Genomic DNA, 21,922 nt, shown 5'->3' on the forward strand with positions numbered 1-21,922 from the left:
TCCTAGTCACTTTCCCCTCTATTTCAAGGAATTTAGTATCTAGCCCACATTATTAATCTCAGACACAACCCCTGGCTTCATATTTACCTGTTGATGTCTTTTCAAACAAACTGGCCTCAACTCCAGTGACTTACCTATAGGAATAGCCATAGCGCAGATCTTCACCACTACCTAACATTATACTAACTCCATGATCTTGAATTCTCAAATTCTCCATTTTGATCATAATCTCCCATCCTCTCACCACTTCTTCTTTTTAAACCTATTTATTGCGACCATCATTTCCTCTTCCTTCCTTTCATTTGTGTTTTACCAGTCAATCACACCTACTATTTTATTGTATTCTACCAGTCAACCACTCCTATTTTCTGATTTTAACCTATAGGTAACCAGCTCAACTACTTCTCTCTCTCTCTCTCTCTCTCTCTCTCTCTCTCTCTCTCTCTCTCTCTCTCATATATATATATATACATATATGTATATATTTTTCTTCCCCCCCCCGTCCTTTTCTGCCTTGTCATCTCATTAGCTAACCCTTAACCTTTACTCCCACCATCCACCTTCTGTACTTCTAGTCCTGAGCTGCTGCTGGAGGAAGCTCATTTGTTGTTCAGTTGTTTCAGTCCTGCCTAACTCTCTGTTGCTCCATTTTCAGAGTTCTCTTGGCAAAGATCCTGGAGTGGTTTGCCATTTGCTTCTCCAGATCATTTTATAGATGAGGAAACTGAGGCAACCAGGGTTAAGTGACTTGCCCAGGGTCACACAGCTAGTAAATTTCTGAGGCTGGATTTGAACTCATGAGGATGAATCTTCTTGATTCCAGGCCCAGTGCTTTATACACTGAGCCACACAAATGTCTCTATCCATCCTTTATTTCTCACACACATTCCAGCTGCTTGCAGTGTGCCTCCACTTGGAAATCTCACCAGCATTTCAAACCCACTTTGCCCATAGGCATTTAATTATGTTCTGCTTTGTGATTACTCTTTTACTGTAACATTATAAATCTAGTGCTGAAAGGAACTTCAAAGGTCATCTTTGTCTAAACTCCCTCATTTTACAGATGGGGAAAACGAGGCCCCATAAAAACTGTGACTTGTTCGCGGTTGTACACTGAGTGGCTAAACTAGGATTTGATGTTCTGAATGAAGATTTATGTTCTCTGATTTCAAATAAACCCCTTTTATCACGGTGTAACTTAAATCCTGGATCGTTCTTCAACATTCTGCCTGATTATGCTCTGTCTCTCCAACTAAGTTGCAATCCCCTTCAGGCAGGGATCATGGCTCATACTTCTTTGTCAGCTCCTTAAGGTCCTGCAAGTAGTTGGAGCTTTGTAGATATTGCCTGATTTGAAGAGCAAAAAGATATTCCTGCTATCCAAAAACACGCCCCCTCTTGGCCAATTCCACCTGAAAGCCTATCATGAGAGAGTTCGCCCTTAGCCTTAAGACTTTAGTCTTCAAGTTTAAGTGTGAATATCCCTAGGAAAAGCAGCACATAAGCTTGCCCTTAAGTCCTTCTAAAGTGGCATATACATTTAAGGTGATAGGAACACCATTTCTATTTCTATTTTCTTACCTTTCCCTCAGAGATAAGGGAGTAAGCTAAACAGCAAATGATGAAATAAGAACAGGGCAGAATATTTTCAAACCTGCTATGCAGTACAAAGACTTCCAGATTGCACAGAATAGACCGATGAGTTCAGCTCATCACTACCAACTGTGTGAATCTGAAACCTGGAGTACGTGATAGGGCTAAAGATTTATTTTTCTGGGGCCAGAAGGGAGTTGGATACTACAGGCCAAGAGGTTCATGAAGGCCAAGTTTGGTCCAAGGAATGTTAATTAACGATTAGGGTAGAAAGCTTACACACTTGGAAGCCTGGTGACTTTCAGCCATAACAAGAGAGGCAGAAGTAGAGGAGAGATCTTTCTCCTCTGAGTCAGTGGCAATGTGGTACAGTGGAAAGAACATGAGATCTGGAGTTATTGTACCTGGGTTCAAATCCCACTTTTCATGTTTTCTAAGAGTATGACCTTGGTACTGAAGGTAAGAAAATGATTACGGCTGAGGCAAAAGGACTCTTCTCATAGCTCCCTCCTTCCTGACCAGCTTACCTATGCCAGATGTGACACATTCCAGAACAATCCTAGTTGTTACCATAAAACACATTTGCTGTGTGCCCCATGCTTTCCATGAACCCTTCAATTTTCCTTCTGGGGTATTATATAGGTCAGTATGGCAAACACTCTGGTAACCCAGTTGCTGGTGTGACATAAAGCTCAAAGTACTCCAGATGGGAATGGAGGTAGAATCATTCTATTTATACCTTCATTAATTATTGGCTTGGGAAGCCTAAGCATGACATCTATAATAAAGTTGGGTTTCATTGATCACTGTCTTACAGAAGGAAGGGCAAGGGGCTCAGTAGAGCTGCAAGTCAGAGAAGCTGTTGGTGTTTACAGGCAGCAGCTGCCTCCCAGATCTCTGAACTTATCAATGCTTTCTTGTCAGGGAAAGAAATTTTTTTTCTTTCTTTCCCCCATTCAATTTGCCCTAAGCTCTCTAGAAATGTTTTTGATTTTACTGAATGCATCAGACAAACAGCCTCTTTTGGTGGAAGTCGGGAGAACTATGCAGAACTCAACCACATTACCTATTTCCACATGGGGTTTCTAAGTCACCTTTTTTATCCCTCCTCTGAGGAGGAGAACCTTCTGCAGATTAAAATAGGAAAGACACTTCAACTGTCTCATGTTCTCTTCCCATTCTTCCTGCATTTTACCCTTTAAATCCTGCAAAAAAAAATTGAATTATATCTAGTATAACTGAGCTTCCAACTAAGTCTGCTGCATTTATGGAGGGAGACGTGACTTCTAATTGGTGGAAGAGATGTAAGGTGGCGCTGATTGTGTACCTGAGTAAGGGATGGAGTTGGTGGCAGAAATATGAGTGGTTCCAGAGACTCTTTGGAAAAATAAAGACTTTGGAAGCTGAAGATGTGGGGGGAACCAGCTCCTCAATCATGAGAGAGGGTCTAATCTCAGACAAGGGAAAGTGTCCCCCAAATGTCTGAGACAAACTGAAAATCAGGGACATATTGAAGAGTGAGCTTTCCCTACAAGTTTCCAAAGTGTTTCTCTTCAAGTGTCTCTCACAAAGAGTATCTGGAGCCATATGTCTCTTTGACAAGATTTAAGGCCCCAACTTTGCCTTTTATGTAGGTATACAGCCAGCATTGTCTCAGGGTTCTAACAATTAAGATGCATGGCTCTTCCCACATACTTACCTTATGCACTGATATCCTTCCTTTTGCTAAAATTCTTGGTGTATATGTCTTAGACTGGAGTCCAAGTAGGCTGGAAACCGCTTAAGGACAGGACCCACATTTTACTCATTGTTATATCTCCCTCACTGCCTTACAAACAGTAGGTGCTCATTAATGTTTGCTTAATATTGAATGAATTTGTAGATTTTCAATAATAATAGCTGACTTTCTAAAGCATTTAACTCTGATTCTTTTGTTGTTTGCTTGGTGTTTTGGTTTTTATATCTCCTTCTGCAGGAGGCCTTTCCCAGTTCCCCAGCTGCTAATGCCTTCCCCTTTACAGCTACCATCCATCTACTCTCTATGTATCTTAGATGTACTGACATATGTACACGTTGTCTCCCCATTAGAATGTACATTCCATAGGGGCAGGGATTCTCCATATCTGTAGCACTTAGCACAGTGCCTGGCACAGAATGTGTGCTTAATAAGTACTTGAATAAGTACTCCTTCATGCCCCAGTCAGCAAGGCTTCCCCTGTAACAAAAATTTTTAAACCCCACCATTCAGCAAAAAACATTAATGTATTGATTGTTGCTGATAATATTGCCAACATTCCATATCCATAGTTCTCTGCTTCTCTAATAAAAGGAGGAAGTTACATGTTATCTTCTCCCTAGGGCCAAGCTTAGTCATGATGATTGTATAGTGCCAGCTATGTTGTATTATTTTTCTGTGTCTGGTATACAGTAAGCATTAATAAATGCTTGTTGACTTTTTACCTTGGAGTCACATGAATATAGTCCTCCTGGTTCTGCTTATTCACCCTGTACCAGTTCATGTATATCTTTCCATGTTCTTCTGTGTTCTTTAAGCTCTTCATTTCTTTTTTTTTGTTTTGTTTTGTTTTTGCTAGGCAATGGCGTTAAATGACTTGCCCAGGGTCACACAGCTAGTAAGTGTTATGTGTCTGAGGCCAGATTTGAACTGAGGTCCTCCCAAATCTAGGGCTGGTGCTCTATTCACTGAGCCACCTAGCTGCCCCATGCTCATCATTTCTTATGACACAGTAATATTATGTTACATTTATGTACCACAATTTGTTTGGCCATTCCTCAATGGATGGGCACCCACTTTTTTTTCCCTAGTCCTTCACTATCACAAAAAGTAAAAGTTGATGTAATTGCAATGACAAAGTTTGGCCCTAAAAAAAAAAAAGATGAGAAGAAGCACCTTTGTCCCTTCTCTGTTGAGGTGCAGGGAAGGACTATGGGTATGCATAGGGCCTTGCACATACTGCCAGCCATGGTTGATGTCTTGGAGAGTTTTGTGGAACTATCTTTCATTTTATGCTTTGTTGTAAGCATACAACAAATGGTATATTTAGAAGAAATGTGTGAACATTGCAAAGAGGAAAATGTAGAGTTGATGTAAGAAAAAATTTCTTAGCCGTTGAAGCTATCTCAGAGTGGAATGGGGTTTCTCCCTCTGAATAGAGAAGGGGTGAGGGATACATTCAAAAATGAAGGTGATATAAAAACAAAAGATATCAAATAAAAATTTAAATGTTATAGTTCTCATTCATATAACCTTTTAAGGTTCAGAGAGTGTATTTTCATACATTATCTCAATATAACCTCACAGGTCTGTGAGCTAGGAACTAGATGGATTATTATTTCAATTTTAGAAATGAGGAAAGTGAGACCCAGGGAAGTTAAGACATTTACCTGTCTCACACAGCTAGTGTCAGATGAGATTTATATCATGTCTCCCCTTTCCAAGTCCAGCGTTTTTCCATTACACCACACTGACGTTTTTTACCTGAGAGGTAAGAAAATAATCTTCTGTTTAAGCTCTTAAAGGCCTTTGTAACCTGCCCCCTTCCTACCTGTCCAGTCTTTTCATACCTTACTCTCTTCCGCACACTCAATGATTCAGTGACACTGGCCTCCTTGCTTTTGCTCAAACAGAACACTCTTTCAACTCTACATTTTCGCTTGATATCTGCTACACCTCCATCTCTCTTCCTCCTCCACTCTACCTCCTGGACTCCCTGGTTTCTTCCAGTCTCAGCTAAGCCTTTCCAGATCCCCTTAGTGATAGCACCTTCACTTTGTGATCATCTCCAATTTATCCTGTATGTCATTTTTTGGTTCAGAGTTGTTTGCATGTTTTTTCTCCTATTGGACCAGGAGTTCCTTGAAAGCAGGGACTGGGGCTTTCCCCCCTGTCTTTCCTTGTATCTTCAGCTCTTAGTACAATGCCTGGAACATAATAGGCACCTTTTGACTTAATTTGTCAAAGGTGAGTCACTTCTGTTACTCCCAAGACAAGGAAGGTAGCAACATGGTCCTGTTTCTGTACCTGAGGTTACCTAAGTATTCTATTGGTTTTCATCTCTTTATGGTATCTTCTTTCTCTCCAGCTAGATTTGTAAGGTCCTTGTGGGCAAGGAGATTTAGAGAAGGGGATGCAGCAGCCATCTGCATGTATTTGAAGGGCTGTCATGTAATGTGGAAGTCATGTGTTGTTTGGTCCAGAACAAAAGGTAGATTTAGAAGAAATATTGCAAAGACGAAAATCTGAGCTCGATGTAAGAAAAAATGTCCCAGTATTTGGAGCTGTTCTAAAGTGGAATGGCTTTCCTCCTGAAGTAGTGGGTTTCCCCTTAATTGAGAACACATTGGATGACTAGGCATGTTTGAGGGGGAGCTTTGTTTCCATATAGGGTGGACTAGTTGGTCTCAGAGGCCCCTTTCCAATGTGAGAATTTGTGATTCCATGATGGTGGCATTTATCTCTTTGTATTCTGGCACATTGCAGATATTTCATAAACATCTGTTATTGATGCTTGCTGTCAGTCTAATCTGTGACTGTGGACAAAGGAAAGAGGCTTGGTTCTATCAATCAGGTGTGTTAATTTTCATTTGTTTAATAATCATTTAATAAGTACCTTGTATATACTAGGGGCTATGCTAGGTGCTAGGGATACAAAGACAAAAATGAAACCATCCCTGCCCTCAAGCAGCTTACAGTCTTTCATGGAAAACAGCATGGACACAGATAAATAAATAGAAAATATTTTCAAAATAACAACTGAGAAATGTGGGGGTCAAAGGCCACTGCTAGGAAGGAGAGGGGATCCTAATAGGCCTCATATAGAAGGTGGCACTTGAATGAGTTTTGAAGGAAGCTAGGGATTGTATGAGAGCAGAGAGAAAGAATGTCCTTTGAGTAACACAGAGTAAGCCAATTTGGCTGCAATTAATCAATGAATAATGCTTACTATTTGCCAGGCATCATGTTGGGCTCTGGACAATACAACTGGAATGGTCAGCAGGAGTCAGAATGGAAAGAGTTTCAAATGCCAAAGACAGGAATTTGTATTTTATCTTAGAGGCAGCTGGTCATTGAACCCCAGATCAGAGACCCATACAGCATAAGCAAGACAACCAAGAGCCATCTACCTCGCCGTGGGGCTCATCTGGTACTGGGAATAGTAATCAAGAACCAATGCTGCCTTCCCAGGTTCATTTTAATCAGAATTGGTTCCAGGCAAGAAGCAAATGCTTCATCATTGTTGTTTTATTGAAAACCTGTGCCCAGAGGGTGCAAAGTAATCAGTGCCACAATATGAAAAGTTACACAACCTATAGACTGTTTCAAAATGATTGCACTGGACGGTTTTTAGTTCCAAAAAGCTTGTGGTAGGGGCTGGGGCTGGGATGAGGGATAAGGGGATGATGGTGAGAAGATCCCTTTGAGAACTGGAAGTAGACTGTGCAATCGGATTACAGGATGATAATAATAACAGCGATGACAGCTGACGTTTATAAGATAATCTTTCGTGCTTTTAACACATTATCTCACCTAAATCTTACAGCAGCCCTGGAGGAGAACAGAATAAGTACAGTCACTACCATTTTATAAACAACAATAATAATGATGGTGGTGATGGTAATTAGTGTTTTAAGGTTGGCAAAGAACTTTACACGTGTTATCTCACTTGATTCATGTGACACCCTACAAAGTAGGTGCTCTCTTATTGTTATTATCCTCATTTTTACAGATGAGGAGACTTAGGTTGACATAGTTACATGACTTGTCCAGAGTGAGTATCTAAAATGAGTATATAAAGCTAGATCTGAATTCCGGTCATTCTGACTCTATCTAGAGCTTCCTCTAATTCACCACTTTTCTGATGAGGAAACAGGTCCAGAGAAGAATTGTGAGTTGCCCAAGGACACACAGTATTGGGATTTGGTATTGGGATTTGGAATCTAAATCCTGGGTTCATTTCCCTACACCATACTACCCCCCCACCAACCATAAACTCCGTTCTAGATTCTGTTTCACCATGGTCAATATTCTGACATTTTCTATTCCTCTCTTAAGGGCCTCTACATTGCCTGAGTAAGAGTTAGTTATGCCAACAGGGAAGGAAGGAGAGGTGAATCAAATCAGTTAGCATTCAATAAGCATCTATCATGTGATGGACACTGTGCTGGGTGCTTGGGATACAAAGATACAAAACAAAATAGTCTGCACCTTCAAAGAGCTTACATTATACCAGAGGGAAACCACATGTACAAAGATGTGTAGATGTAAGATATATACAGGTAAATTAAAATGTTATGGGGAAGAGCAGAATCGTTAACAATTGGGAAGGTCAGTAAAGGCCTTGCCATCAGATGTGGCTCTTGAGATAAGCCTCAAGTGGAGAAAGACAATCTAAGAGGAGGAAGAACATTCTAGGCTTAGGGAAAAGTCTTGCAAAGACATGGAGATGGGAGATGTAATATAATGTGTAGGTAACAATTAGTTTGGAATGGTGAGCACGGGAGGGGAAGGAAAACAAGTCTGGAAGGACTGGCAAGCGTTAGACTGTGAAGAATTTTAAGTGCCAAACAAGAGAATTTTCATTTTATCCTAGAGTCAACAGGATGCTAATGAAGTTTCTTGTGGAGGGGAGTAATGATATCATTAGGTCTGGGCTTTAGGCAGTAGTGTGCTAGTAAATGTTTAACAACCAGATCCCAGAGAGGAAGGAGGACTCACAACACACTTTTAAGTTTAATTTGCATTATTAATACTTTCTTCTTCCCTTCTTAAGTCTAGAGTTGACAATCAACGAAACAATAAGTTGAGCCCTGCTTTTAGCATTTCTCAATTTCTGAGGCGTGAATGCTCCCACCGAAATCTTAACAATCAGCTCTTTGAACTGGATCCAGCATACCCCTAGCTTCAGGAGTATTAGTCTGGACTTTCTCCTCTTCAGGGGATGGTACTGCTAAATACTGACAAATGGTTCAGCATCTCATATAGCACCACAGCTTTTCCTACAGTACAGCTTCTAACAAAACTTGGTTGTCACAGACTCCAGATAATAACAGTTTACTTTTATTCCAAAAAAAAGTTGGAAAAGCACCAGTATCAGCCTGTGGTGTGTGTCCAGGAAGAATTAGAGGTGTTTTTGCAGTGAGGCCTAAAGTTCTTATCAGGCTAAGACAAAAAAAAAAAAGCACATGTCGGCAGGACTAATGGTAGCCTCATGTGTACTAAATATATTCATGACAAGATCAAACAGGCTTTCTTGATTGAGGAACAGAAAATTGTTGTGAAGGTGTTGAAACACTAAGTCAAAAAAGTAACTAAGGGAGGTGATTTTTTTTTCTTTCTGGTGAGGCAATTGGGGTCAAGTGACTTGCCCAGGGTCACATAGCTAGTAAATGTCCAGTGTCTGAGGTCGGATCTGAACTCAGGTCTTCCTGACTCCAAGGTTGGAGCTCTATCCCCTGTGCCTCCTAGCTACCCCAAGGAGGTGATTTTTGAATGATAAAGAAAAATCTTAAAGTATCTATTTCAGAGTAGTGTGGAAAACGGACTGAAAAGGGTATTTACTCCAGTATTCACTGGAGGCAGGAAGACCAATGGAAAAGCTGTTTTGAGGTAAAGGAAAAAAGAGGTGAAGGCCTGAAATAGGGTAGTGGCCATATGAAGGGAGTCTCTGCCCTCAAGAAGTTTAGATTATACTAGAGGGAGATAGCATGTACTTAGATAAACACTGTAAATACAAAGTATACATAAAATAAGGGCCTCAGCATTTCCCCATCACATTAAATTTGCCTGGGGTGTATGTAAAATGAGTAAAAACTGATTCTAAGAATCAAAACCCTTTTTCTCCTCTGCTTTCTTAAAACAGACTTTAACACTACACAGACAGGCACATATAGACAAAGAGAAATATAGGCACAGGTGGAGAGACACAAACTCAGACATACAAAAACAATGCAAGATATAATTACATGAATATGTTTGTCCTATATGGTATATGAAATAAAATTAATTTCATAAGGTTAAATGAGACATTTAAAATCAGGCTAAGTCTGATGAATCTACTTGTTATTGTTTGGGCAGCTAAGTGGCACAGTGGATAGAGTGCCAGGCCTGGAAACTTCCTGCATTCAAATCTGACCTCAGATGCTTTCTACCTGTGTGACCCTGGGCAAGTCACTTAGCCCAGTCTGCCTCAGTTTCCTTATCTGTAAAACGAACCAGAGAAGGCAATGGCACACCACTCCAGGATCTTTGCCAAGAAAATCCCAAATGGGGTCGTGAAGAGGCGGACAACTAAACAGCAAGATATTATTCTTTAAGGGCTAAATGCAAATGGGAATTATTGCACAAGTAGCTACCTGCCTGCACCAAGATCTTTACCAATTGTGAGCCTCAAGCTATCCAAAGACAGTGTTAGCAGTACAAATAATTCCATTGTCCTTTACTGGGAAAGACTAATTTATGTGCAATTATTGGATAAACATTTCACAGCAGAAGAACAGAAAAACATATTTCTTAAAATACTCTTAGGATCATAGAATCACTGGAATGGACATTAAAGGTTATTTAGATCAACCTCTACCAGTGGAATGAATTCCCCCTACAGTGTCTCCAATAAATGAGTACTCCTAGTATTGAGGAAGTTCATCGCCTCCTGAGGCAGTCAGTTTTTGGACAGTTATTGAACTAATTGGATAAACTGAATGGTCATTTATTAGGAGGGCCATGAGTCATTCTGTTGGCCAAAGTTCCTATGGCATTTTTGATATTTCATGGCCCACTCTTCCCAAAAGATTACGACCACCTATCTTACTCATCTAACAGATCCTTAAAACTTCAACAAAGGAAGGTTATGTAGAGGAGATCAGCTATGACCCATGGAGTCAGATTCTTTCCTCTAATAATAAAGATTTTGATGAAAGCATATTTTGCTGTCTGAAAAGGAAGGTGACCCATAAGCATGGAGCACAGAACAGGCAAACAAGCTTTAGGATATTTTGTGAATAGCATATGCACATATGCTTGTGTGTATGTGTGTGTATGTACATGCTTGTATGTGTGTTTCTATGTTAAATACAGAGAACCCAGTCTGAAGTCCAGGTTAATCCGCATTATACAAACTTTCCCACTGACTACAGCCAATTTATTCCAGATTTTATAATGATCAATCCCCCATGAACTCTAGTGTTGTGCTTTGGGATGATGAGAATCCTGAAATGTAAGGGTACGGGGGATCTGTCTGGAAAGAATTCAACCATTCAAGCCTTCTTTCAGTTAAAATAGTGAGGTTTATTGTAACACCAGTATAGCAGGCAGATTCCTAGTAAATCTGCAAATTAATGGGAGTGAGCTTGGTACTTATAGACAAAAAAAGAAAGTGAGAAGATCTCACTTTTAAGGAGTTTAAAGAGTGGTAAATAGTCTGGGGTGGGCCAAAGGAAACAGTGAAAGGGTCTATCAAGTAGGCTAATTAGGTGATCTAGGAGGGCTGGTAGGCCAGTTCCTTTGGGGGGAGATCAGTGATCTGGGCTGCTGAAATGTATGGGAAAATTCAGGGACTGGGTTGCTTTCAAAGACATGGTCCTTTACTTTTAGGGGTCCAGGTCCCATCACCCCATCACTAGGACAAAATAAAAACTCTTCAGCTTGGCATTTAAAGGTCTTCACAATCTAACTAGAGCCCACTTTTCCACGTCCATTTCATTTTACTCCCCTTCACAGTCCTACCTTTTTGTTGATCATTTTTCAGTCATTTCCAGCTGACCCCATTTGGGGTTTTCTTGGCAAAGACACTGGAGTGGTTTGCCATTTCCTTCTCCAGCTCATTTTACAGTGAGGAAACTGAGGCCAACAGAGTTAAGTGGCTTGCCCAGGGCCCCACAGCTCATAAGTGTCTGAGGCCAGATTTGCACTGAGGAAGATGATGTCTGGCACTCTTGGTTGTTGCCCTGTTAGAATTCCCAACTTCCTCCAAGAGTCAACTCATGAAAACCTTTCTTGATCCCCTTAGTTGTTAGTCCTCTCTCCCTCCTCAAATTATCATGTACATATTATTTGTACACATGATATCTGCCTCCAGCAGAATGTAAATTCCTTCAGAGCAGAGCTGGCCTTGTTTTGTGTCCCCAGTGCCTTGCACACAGTAAAAGCTTACTGGATTAGACTGAATCACCCTAATGTATAGCAGCCTTAAGACCAAAATTTTTCCAGGTGATGAGGTCACTGTTGCCTCAGTTTCCTGTCTGGGCATTTGGGAGATTAGAGATGCACTGTGCTGTGGTGGAAGCAGCACTAAACTATGGAGCCCTGGCTCTGTCATTTATTACCTCTGTGGTCTTATACAAATCATTTAACTTGTTTTTGAGCTTGAGTTCTCTCACCTGTAAAATGGCAAAAGCAGCCCTTGTGCTATCTGCTCCACAAGATTGCCATGAGAATCAAATGAGATAATGTATGTAAATAATAATGCTCACATTTACATGGTGTTTTACAATTTAAAAAGAACTTTCCTCACAACCAGCCCCTGTGTGAATGTACGCTGGCCTCTTTGCTATGAGGAGTCTGATAAACAAGTGTTTTAATCCTTTGAATCAGTTTTGACTGGTTTTACATGCACCTAGGGCAGAACTACAGTGACTATGGAAATGGATGTTGTTCTGAAATGAATTCACTTCCAGCCTACTCTATCAGGTTAAAATTTTCTTGGTTGAAGTAACTGGAAATGTTTAGCCTGGAGAAAAGAAGAGTTAGGTGGGGGTGGGGACTGGGGTGATGGGGTGGCATAAAGCTGTCTTAAAGTATTTGAAAGGCTGTCGTGTGGAAGAGGGATTAGATTTGTTCTGTTTGGCCCCACAGGGCAAAAAGGGGAGCAACCAAAGAGGAGACAGAGGCAGAATTTCAGCTCAGTGTAAGGTGAAACTTTCTAATAATGAGAGTTGTGCCAAGGGAAAGGCTTCTCTATGACTGGAGGTTTCCAAGTGGAGGCTGCATGACCAGTTTTCTAGTGATCATAGAAGGGATTCTTTTTCAGGGACAAGTTGGCCGATATGGTTTCTAAGGTCCTTTACAACTCTGAGATACAATCTAGGTATAGATATAGGCAGCGCTTTTGTTTTTCCTGCTATTTTGAGTATGCTAGTCAAGGGAATTACCTAGTTCTAACCCTGCATGGTTAACTGAAATATGGCTGTTCCAGCAGTCCCTCCCACTTTGCCTTGACTATAATGGTATACGGCTTTTAGTTTGGTCTTCATTTCAACAAAAATGAGAAAAATGTATTTGGAAACTTGATCCGCAGGCACTTTTCTCCCCTTATTGCTGGGTTTACATTTTCGATGTTAAATCACTGCATTCTCTTCTTCAATGGAATGGAATTTAGTTGCATCTCTCAGTGACATGGAGATTTGCTGGGGTTTTTTATTTTAATTTTCATTTCATAAACACACTTAGCTCTGCAGCCTATGCATTTAGGGGCTTAATGCATTTAATCAGAGGCCACTGGTTTCCTGAGGGACCATTTGAAATAACCTCGAATGCTTTTATTTTGTTCTGGATTTACCTTGTTTGAATGGAAGGAAATGGGATTTCCATTCAGCATAGATCTCGCGTGGGATTTATATCCCAATGATCTCAAAACACGTAAATTTCATCTCCGATGTTCTCCTAAGTTTTATTTTCCAGAACCTATCTTGTAATAAACAAAATAAATAATTGAAGCCTTCTTTATAATTCCTTACACAAAGAAAACACTGTATAGAATATGTGCAAAATGACTGGAATCATTATTAAATAGTTTGGGATTTAGTTCCCTAGTTTTACATCTAGAAATTTGACTTAAATATTTACTGAGTGCCTACTTAAGTACTTAGAGGGGGTGATGCCTTTCTTAATGAGAAATAATATCCACCACATTTCAATACCACTTAAGATTTGCTTTCTTAAAAAAAAATTTGTTTTCTTCGCAACAATCTTCTGAGACAGGTGGTGCATTATTAAACCCATTTTCCAAATGAGGAAATTAAGAAGTTTGGGAAGTCAAGTGACTTGCTCAGAGTCACACAATTCATAAGCATCAGAATCAATATTTGAACCAATGTCTCTTGACTCCAAGTCCAGTGTTCATTCTACTACTTATCAAGGAGCCACTCAGAAATCAGCAGTCAAGAAGCTTAAATTTTATAGGAGGGAGATAAGGGAAATAAACAAATAATTATGGTACCAGATAGGATGTGATAGGTATACCATCAAAGACAGGTATAAAGTATTATGAGGGAGAAAAGAACCCACTGGAGGGTGGTGAATCAGAATTAGAGTATATGGTTCCTTTCTTCTTCACCACTCAATTAGCCACTACCATTGTTCAGACATTTATCACTTCTAGCTTGTAAGACTCTCCACATTGTTTCATCTTCACCAAGAAATGAAAGTGGAAGGGTAGTCCATAAAATTAATCTATCAGCACAAATGTCCTGGAAGTGGCATCACCTCCTAATAGCAAGGTACCTGAAGGAGAGACAGGAGGCAACAGGTGCCAGGCAAATTAGATCACTACCACCACCTGAACACAATTTCCTCTTAGACCCTGAAGGAGACTCTAAGACCAAGAACCCTGGGAATTTTCCTGACCCCACAGCTACCTTTGAGGGGATAAATAATTATAGAGAGGGGTTCCACCTTCCTCATCACCACCAGAAACAATTGCTACTAACTGCTACCAACAGTCAGATAGGCACAAGAGCCCTGGAAGTGTCTTCAATCCCCTAAACCCCACAGATCACCAGTTCTGCTATCATACCCCAGCCTTCACACTCATCATCCAATGAGGCAACTCCTATGGAGAAGGGGCCAATCATCCTTATCAACCGACAACCAACTGCTACACACAGAGCCGGCAAGCCAGCCTAGCTTACACAGCATGGCACCCTAAGGGAGAGACAGGAGGCAGCATTTGCCAGGCATGTCAAACCACCACCATCACCTTGACCACCATTTCCCTTTAGATCCTGATGAAGAGAGCTCAGGACCTTGAACCTAAGAGACTTCAGAATAACAATATTTTCAAGCCTTGTGCCCTCAGCCATCATCCCTGGAAGAAACTTCCATGGAGATGCAGCCTGGCAACTGTTCCTGCAGGTGCTACATTTATAGCTACCGAAGACCCAGAAAATAAAGTTCTTGCCACCAAAATCCTTGGCGCTGTCAAAAGGTTGAACATCAGAAACTGACATCATTTTATCAGGGGAAATGACATTAAAGAGATATTAAAGACATTAACACATACTTTGTTCCCTAATGACCATGGAACTTTTCCATATTTCCTGCAGTTGGAACCTTCCAGAAGTGGTATCTCCCCAATTAGAATGATAACTTTCCCAAGAGTAGCAACTGTCTTCTTTTTCTCTTTGTAGCCCCAGTGCTTTGCACATAGTAAACACTTACTACTTAATATTTAATTCTTCTTTCCTTCATGTGTGGCAGATGGACCAATGAGGTGAAACTAGATTTGAATAGAATGAGGGCAATATCACACAGGCAGAGTTTTGTGTCACTTCTCATGATCCTAAGCTTTGCTTTGCCTTTAAAGCCCATTTTTAATGCTAAAATATTCACCTGGGAGTTTTCTATGCCAGTAAAATCATAGTTAAATGTTATTAATTATTATATAAATCATATGAATTGTATTATACTATTATATTAATTGTATAAATACCCACCTCCACATAAGTAAGTCTTAGAGACAAAGCAGCTTAGTTCCTCAGGAACAACTTGCTTAATATAGGTAGCTTGCTTTATATAAACACAACTTTTATTTCTTTTTTTTAAAATAAGCTTTTACTGATGTATTTTTTATGTCACCATAGTTTCCCGTAGTATTCTATTCCCTCCTCTTCTTCCTCCCAGAGAACTATGCTATCCGACAAATAGCATTTTTGAAGATTTTTTTTAAAAGGAGGAAAAAAAATCTGTTCAACTGATCAATATATTGAAAAAGTTCAAAAACATGTGCAATGTACAACACCTATGGACCTCCAACCACTGGATTGGATTCCTCTTCTTTCAAACAATACTAAACATTTGACTTTAAAAAAAAAAAGCAATTACACATATCTATCTACTGCTGCCCATTTCAAGTGCCATGGAAGGCCTCAACTGCCATTCTCAGTAACAGAACTACTGGAAGTCAAAAGTCCCTTGTTCATCTCTGCTAAACTGGAACCCCAAGCCCTGTGGCTGAAGCCTTCCTTCACTGCTGCCTCAGAAGCAATCCTTGGAGAGGCTCACAGTTATTAATTATATATTTCTTTACAGGTCAAGTAGACTTTGGGGACTTTTACCTAGAAATCATTATTTATAAGACTGTTTCCATTGGAAAATACATCTTGACTTCTAATTAAGTAGTATGCTAGCAAATTTTCAGAACACAACTGATTCATAAGCTGAATTATGATTTCCACCGGGATTTCTTTGTGTTTTTCTTCAATGAAGACATTTTAATATTTCTGTTTTAAAAAGAAGAGTCAAAGTCTAGTCCATTAGGGCAACAGAATCTTAAATTAGATGCTCAATTTCTTTGAGCATCTTATTTTTTTAAAAAAAATTAAGTATCGGCACGCTAGTCCTCTACCTTTCAGCAGAACGCTTTGCTCTTCTCAGGGTTTCTTACCTCCTCTTCTCGTCCAAATTCACCATGACCTTTCCCAAGCAGCTGCTGGGCAGGTGGCGCCTCGTGGAAAGTAAAGGATTTGACGAGTACATGAAGGAATTGGGAGTGGGGATGGCCCTGAGGAAAATGGCCAGAATGGCCAAACCAGATGTTTATATCTCTGAAAATGGGGGTGTAGTTACCATTAAGACTGAGAGTACCATAAAAACTACACAATTCTCTTTTAAACTTGGTGAGAAATTTGATGAAACCACACCCGATGGCAGGAAAACTCAGACTCTTTGTACCCTTGGCATGGGATGGGAAGGAAAGCACAATAACAAGAAAAGTAGAAGATGGAAAGCTATTGGTGGACTGTATTATGAACAATGTGACTTGCCACAGGGTCTATAAGAAGGCCGAGTAAAGAAACTCCATCTTCATATGGGACAGGAATTAGCTGTTATGAATGAACCAGCTCAGCTCAATGAGCTAACTCTCCAACCAAACTTTCTTGCTTTTTTCTTCTTCTCTTCTGTACTGTGGTCTGTTATCAGTGACTGACTACTTGCAAACAGTTTTATTTCCAAGCTTTGATGTAATTAGGATTGTTTTGGCTAGTAAATAAAGAATTTTGCTGTTATTTTAAAAAAAATTAGGTATCTAATAAAATGTTTTTTTAAATAATAAATTTAACTGTTACTATTTTAATTGTGAAATCTCTGACCAATGAGTTGATACACTACTGAAGAACACGAATAGAATTAAGAGAAGAATAGGCTACAATGGAAAGTGCAATGGGTTGGAGGCAGAGTACCTGGGTTTTAATTCTAGCATGAGGATATACTAAATTACTTGTGCAACCTCAGGTAACTCACTTAATCACCTCCCTATGCCTCATTTTCCTCATATTTGAAATAAGGGCATTGTACCAGATGATCTCTATGGTCCCTTCCTGCTCTAAACCTATGGTCCTGAGCATATCTAACAATGATGATAACAACAAAAGTTCATTAAATGCAAATTCTGTACTAGGTGCTGTGAGAGATATAAAGAATGAAAAAAGACTTAGTTCCTGTCCTTGAATAGTTTTGTGGAATAATAGCAGAGATAATACATGGATACAAATAGCTTTAAAATGAATTGGAATATGATAGATGTATAGAAGTATGTACATATATGCAGCAAGACATCCAAGGAATGAGTGACTCTCTATGGCAGATGTATGTGTGGGGAAATGGAATCAAGGAAGGCTTCTTGAAAAGGGGATACTTGAGTGGTCCTTGAAGGATGGGAAAGAATTTTAGCTGGCCAAGTAGAAGTGGGGAAGTACATTCTAGGCATGTGAGATGTCATGAACAAATATAAGAAAGGGACAGCAAGAGATTTAAGAAGAGTGGATAGGTCAATTTGGCAGGAATGAAAACTGAAGAGGTAGGCCAGCTGCATATTATAGAGGGCTCAGAACAATCAGACTAAGGAGTTTGGAGTTATTTGGTAAATACTGTTTACATACTGGAGAATTTGGAGGAGGAGAGTTATCCAGTGAAAACCATGTATTAAGAAGATTATTTTTATAATAAGCATGGAGGGCAGATTGAAGAGGGGATAGATGAGAAGCAGGGAGAGCCATCAGGAGGCTATTGTAATAGCCCACAGGAGAGGCAATGAGGGCTTGAACTACAGTCCTGTCAGCAAGAATAGAAATGCAAGAAAATAGCCATGCATAATGCAAAAGAAAAGAACATCATATATCATGTGACTGTCCCATTTGTAGTAATGAGGACCCCTTTGTCCATGCAAGAAACAACCAATGAAGGAGTCTGGCACAATGGTTTATAGTTTATTATAAATGAAAGAAAAGCAACTCCTTTCTCAAGAGAGAAGACAGAACCCAGGTTGTTTCTATAGCGTATGGAACAAGAGATCCTTCTGTGGTCCATTGCATTGTTAAGAAAGAAGGCAAGCAGTAGCTTCAAGTTCAAGTTACCAGCCATTGAGGGGATAGTTAAAACCTAAGGTGGTCTTGCTTTTTGTAATGAAACTAATCCCTAGAAGCACTTTATAGTGGAAAACTAATACAAACCACAGATAATAACTTTGTAGTCAAAGCTTGGATATAAAGAAACCACACTGGTGCCTCGCTGCCTATTGCAGTAAGGCCAAACTCCTGTGCTTGGCTTTCAAAGCCTTCATTGGCAGGATTCATTCTACTTATCCCACTTAATTTGCCATACTACTCTTCCAAACACTGTTTTCTCAAGTCAAGCCAAGTTTACTCATTGTCCAAAAAATACACCATACTCCTTTCTTCCCTAATGCCTAGGCATACCCATCTTCCCTCCCAGTACTCTCCCACTTTTCATATTCTCCACTTGCCATGTGGACCAGAATATTGTTTTCCCCTAATGTAAGCCACACCTCAAAATGAGATTTATTTTAAAATAAAAATTTACATATATGTTGAAAAATAACACTGATTATAGGCCACACTCAGAATCATAAAATCATAGAATCAAAAGGGATCTCAGATATTAGTATTGGTACAGTAGAAGGAATGTGGATTTTGTTTTGTTTTGTTTTTAAAACAATTTTTTTAACATTTGTTTTTAAAACTTTGGATTCCAAATCCTGTGTTATCCTGATTGTGTTTCCACAATACTTCAATTGTTTCTTTCTGATTGCTTGCAATATTTTCTCCTTGACCTGGGAACTCTGGAATTTGGCTACAATATTCCTAGGAATTTTTCTTTGAGGATCTCTTTCAGGAGGTGATTGGTGGATTCTTTCAATTTCTATTTTGCGCTCTGGTTCTAAAGTATCAGGGCAGTTTTCCTTGATAATTTCTTGAAAGATAATGTTTAGGCTCTTTTTTTTTTTTGATCGTGGCTTTCAGGTAGTCCAATAATTTTTAAATTTTCTCCCCTGGATCTATTTTCCAGGTCAGTTGTTTTTTCAATGAGATATTTCACATTGTTTTCTATTTTTTCATTCTTTTGGTTTTGTTTTACAGTGTCTTGATTTCTCATAAAGTCACTAGCTTCCAATTGCTCCGTTCTAATTTTTAAGGAAGTATTTTCTTCAATAAGCTCTTGGGCTTCCTTTTCCATTGGCCAATTTTGCTTTTTAAGGCATTCTTCTCCCCATCAGCTTTTGGGACCTCTTTTGCTATTTGGGTTAGGATATTTTTTAAGGTGTTATTTTCTTCAGTATTGGGTCTCCTTTAGCAAACTGTTGACTTATTTTTCATGATTTTCTTGCATCCCTCTCATTTTTCTTCCCAGTTTTTCCTCTACTTCTCTTACTTCTCAAAATCCTTTTTGAGATCTTCCAAGACCTGGGACTAATTCATACTTTTCTTGGAGGCTTTGGATGTAGGAGCTTTGACTTTGTTGTCTTCTTCTGCTTGTATGTTTTGATCTTCTTTGTCACCAAAGAAAGACTCTATGGTCTGACTTTTTTTGTGAGGTTTGCTCTTTGTTAAGGTAGGGGTCTGCTTCCAATGTGGAGAATGTACTGTCCCCAAGCTTCAGGGGTTTTGTACAGCTGTTTTGAGAGGTACTTCTAGGGACCCGTAAATTTTCAGTTCTTCCAGGGTGATATAATAAGGAGCAAGGTGTTTACTCCTTTCCTGGCCTGTGATTTGGTGTATGAGTGACCACAAACACTCTTTTCTGCCCTGGAACTGTGAGGAGGTTTCCTTCTGCACCACCACTACAAGCTCCACCACGCCAGCACTCCTCCTTGCCCCAGGACTGCCACCCAGAACCCTGACCCAGATCCAAGCACGGGCAAAGTAAGAGAAACCTGTACCAGCAGAGAGATCCCTGCAATCCCTCTCTGATCGGCCACTTGATTTCCCCTCAATCTGTGGGCTGGAAACTCCCAAAACAGCTGCCACCCCAGGGCTGCTCATGGGGACTGGGACTAGGACCAAGCTTCTCTCTCACCACAGTCACAGACTTTTCCCACTGACCTTCTAAGTTGTCTTTGGCATTCATGGGTTGAGAAGTCTGGAAACCACCACAGCTGCCTGTGATTCTGTCCTCTGAGGCCTGCTCCAGGTTCACTGAGGCCTGGTCTTTGCATGCGCATGCACCCATACCAAACTGCACTCCTCTACCTGCCCGGCACAATCTACCTTTTTGATCAATCATCCAGATTGTCTTTGGCTGGAAATTTGCTTCACTCTGTCTTTTTGTGGGTTCTGCTGCTTTAGAATTTGTTTAGAGCCATTTTTTACAGGTATTTGGAGGGGTTTGGGGGAGAGCTCAAGGAAGTCACTGCTTTCACCCTGCCATCTTGGCTCTGCCCCCAGGAATGCTGATTTTGAAGGCAGAAGACCTATGTTCAAAACCTAGCTCCGTTACTTACTACAGGGGTGACCCTGGGAAAGTCACTTCTCTCTAGGCCTCAGTTTTCTCTTTTATTAAATAAGAAGCATGGGACAGATGTCCTCTGAAGCCCATTTTAGCTCTAAATCTATGGCTGTGTGATTCATCTAGTTTAACTCATACCAAAGCAGGAATTACCTCAATAATATTCCCAACAAGTGGTCATCCAGCCTCATACTGAAGATTAATTACAGAGGCAATCCCAAGTTTGTCTTTCTAACAAGCTGAAATCTGCATGTTTCCAACTTCCACCATTGCTCCTAGTTCTGCCTTATTTGCTACCCCCACTCTCTACCCCACCCCCAATAGGCTTTTTGTAAAATTCAGATGCACAGCCTATATCTGGATCAATAAAATATACTTTGATAGATCTATGACCTCATTAGTATAGGTATTCTCCCCAACAGTATAAATCACAAGGCCATCCATGCTTTCTTTCCTTGGATGATTCCTATATCCCTTCATAAATCAGCCATAGAGGACTTGCCTAATTCACTGGAAACCTTCTTCTGGTCTTTTAATATTGTGGACATCAGAGTAACCCTTGGATTGTCTCCCTTTGATACATGACTGACCCACCTCCTCTTCTAGTCCATGTATGTCCTCGATGATGTCCTTTAGAAAAGGGTGATTGTAACAGATATCTAAAAGACATCATCATTGATGATACCTTACAGCCCACTTATATCCATGATATATCTTTCTATTATATTTAGGATCACCAACAATTTTGATTCTTGTAAGATCACAGTGCTCTAAAATTCACAACCACATGGTATCCCTGGGAGCAATATTGGTGTTAAAATGATATCATTCTTATCTTTTGTGGCATTCCACGATTCACAGGTATATTACATTTCTTGGAGGGGGCCATCTCCAGTCATCCTCATCTATATCTTGCCACTGGGTCCAGATGCTTCTGGAGGAGAAAGTAAGGTTGGTGACTTTGCACAGCCCTCTTTCACTTAAACCCAATTCACCAATTCATGGTCCTCTTCAAGAACAAAGGGAAAACAACAACAAAAACAGTATTTCTTGGAGTACAGGGATAGAGACTAGATCTACGATTTCATTTGTATAGTAAATTCCCAGATGAGCACACTGACATTTGAAAAATGGGCTGTTGGGGCAGAGTAGAGTCTGGGATCGTGGAACACAATTCACCTAATGTGATCTAGTCTTTGGCCTATTCAATCCTAGGCCCAATCCACTCTCCATCTTTAGCGTACGTTCAGGATATGTGCCTTGATGGATTAACTCAATGGACTGCCTATCCAC

The 21,922-nt window shown here is 40.1% G+C and overlaps 2 protein-coding genes across 2 annotated transcripts in view; one reads left to right on the top strand and one right to left on the bottom strand.

Moving 5' to 3' along the window:
• ME3 (malic enzyme 3) overlaps positions 1–21,922 on the bottom strand; it is a 310,871-nt gene that overhangs the window by 187,031 nt on the left and 101,918 nt on the right.
• On the top strand, positions 16,230–16,893 carry LOC110213410 (fatty acid-binding protein 5-like). Its single transcript, XM_020993763.2, is given in 2 exon segments — positions 16,230–16,561; positions 16,563–16,893. Coding segments are annotated over 2 exon segments (381 nt in total). The 5' UTR covers positions 16,230–16,295; the 3' UTR covers positions 16,678–16,893.

The sequence above is a fragment of the Phascolarctos cinereus genome, unplaced genomic scaffold (assembly GCF_003287225.1).
Source record: "Phascolarctos cinereus isolate Bilbo 61053 unplaced genomic scaffold, phaCin_HiC Scaffold_726;HRSCAF=1367, whole genome shotgun sequence".
Taxonomy (NCBI): Eukaryota; Metazoa; Chordata; class Mammalia; order Diprotodontia; family Phascolarctidae; genus Phascolarctos; species Phascolarctos cinereus.